The 1807-nt window shown below is 42.1% G+C and overlaps 1 protein-coding gene across 1 annotated transcript; it reads right to left on the bottom strand.

Moving 5' to 3' along the window:
* Positions 1–460: 460 nt before the first annotated feature.
* On the bottom strand, positions 461–862 carry LOC130735121 (uncharacterized mitochondrial protein AtMg00810-like). Its single transcript, XM_057587223.1, has one exon. It carries the CDS (start codon positions 860–862, stop codon positions 461–463), a length of 402 nt encoding a protein of 133 aa, XP_057443206.1.
* Positions 863–1807: the final 945 nt, after the last annotated feature.

Raw genomic sequence — 1807 nt, 5'->3', positions numbered from 1 at the left:
GTGGTGTGGTGACTTGCTGCAAGAGAGGAAAGCATGGGGGTGGAAGCCATAGTTGTTTCATGGGGGTGGCTCACGAAAATAAAGAAGAAGATGATGTTGTTGGTGGCTGGTGATTGCACGTAATGGAGAAGAAGAAATCAGCATATATGGTGATGAAGTTGGCATGGAAGAAATGAAGAAAAAGGAATGGGTGCTGGTGGTGCACGTTGGAAAAGAAAATAATTAGAGAGAATAATGAAAAGAAATGGTACCCTGGCAACAAGAGAAAAGAAAGGAAGTAACATGAATAAGGAAATGAAATGGGTCTGCTGCAGCAAAAGAAAGAAAATGGAAAGAAAGGAGAATGGATGGGTGTGTCGAGTATGACAGTGGATGGGGGATAAGGATGGTGAGATATATATATATATATATATATATATATATAGAAATAGAGAAGAAGAAGAATAAGAAAGAAAGATAATTATGAAGAGAACTTGGAGGACCAAGATATGAGGTTGTCACCGAGGAAAACACAGTAACCAGAAGTGGAGCGTCTGGTGTCAGGACAGCCCCCCCAGTCAGCATCAGTGTAAGAAACAAGCTTTTCAACCGGGGAGGGATACAAATGTAGCCCATAAGTCAATGTGCCACGAACATAGCGGAGAACCCGCTTGAGGGCAAGCATGTGCTCGGTGTGGGGTGCATGCATATGTAAGCAAACCTGCTGAACAACATAGGAAATGTCAGGACGAGTAAATGTGAGGTATTGTAGGGCACCAGCAAGACTCCGATATAGGGAGGCATCCTCACAAGGAGTCCCAGAGGAAGAACTGAGCTTCTGCTTGGTGTCAACTGGTGTAGCAGAAGGGTTGCATGAGGCCATGCCTGAAGGTATGAAAAACGGTAGAAAGGGGGGGGGGTTTGAATAACGTTTTCAGTATAAAGCTTCCACCTTAAAGATTTTGACAAATCTTTCGAGAACTTAAGTGCTAAAGATAAGAGATAGAAAAGCACACAAGGATTTTATCCTGGTTCACTTGATAAATCACTCAAGCTACTCCAGTCCACCCGTTAAGGTGATTTCTTCCTTCTTAGAATGAAGGCAATCCACTAATCAGGTAAGAGTTACAACTGCACTTGAAACCTACAAGTGACTAACAATTACACTGACTTAGCTCACACTAAGATTCACTCTCTTAGTCTTCTCTAGGATCCGATCAACCTTGATCTCCTAAAGGAACTAAACAAACTGTTTATCAAAGAATTGTTTACAAGAGATTTGCTTCTAAAAAGCTAATAGTAAACTCAATGAATTTCAGATGAAAGAAAGCTTAGAAGAATTTGAATTTTGTCTTGCGCGTATGTGAATGCTTCTAGCCGCTTCTTTCAGTCTTCAGCCTCTTTATATACTCCAAGGATTAGGGTTGAGCGTTGCATGGGAAATGCTACCGTTGGAGGGCAGTTCTGGAAAATCCAGCTTCTGCTGTGTCTGAGACTGTTAGGTAGGTCGTCAGGAAGGTACAGTTGCTTTTGTACTTGGATAGCGACTTGACCTTTAAACCTAGGAGACTTCTGATCAGGGGAATGCTTCATATTGGAACTTGTGAAGCCGGTTGATCAGAGTCAGAGGGAAAGCCCAGATCCTCTGACCATTGTTTCTTCTGATTCTGAACTCAGAGGGAAGTACATGGTCTTCAGAGTATCTTGCTTCTGGACATCAGAATTTCACTAATCAGCTTCTGGATCTTCAGAGTCTTCTACACCATCAGAATATCTGAGCCTTCAGTGTTTCTTGGTTATCAGACTTTCTGGATCTTCAGAACTTCTA

This window comes from Lotus japonicus, chromosome 2 (genome assembly GCF_012489685.1).
Source record: "Lotus japonicus ecotype B-129 chromosome 2, LjGifu_v1.2".
Classification (NCBI taxonomy): Eukaryota; Viridiplantae; Streptophyta; class Magnoliopsida; order Fabales; family Fabaceae; genus Lotus; species Lotus japonicus.
This window is presented reverse-complemented; position numbering and strand designations above follow the sequence as displayed.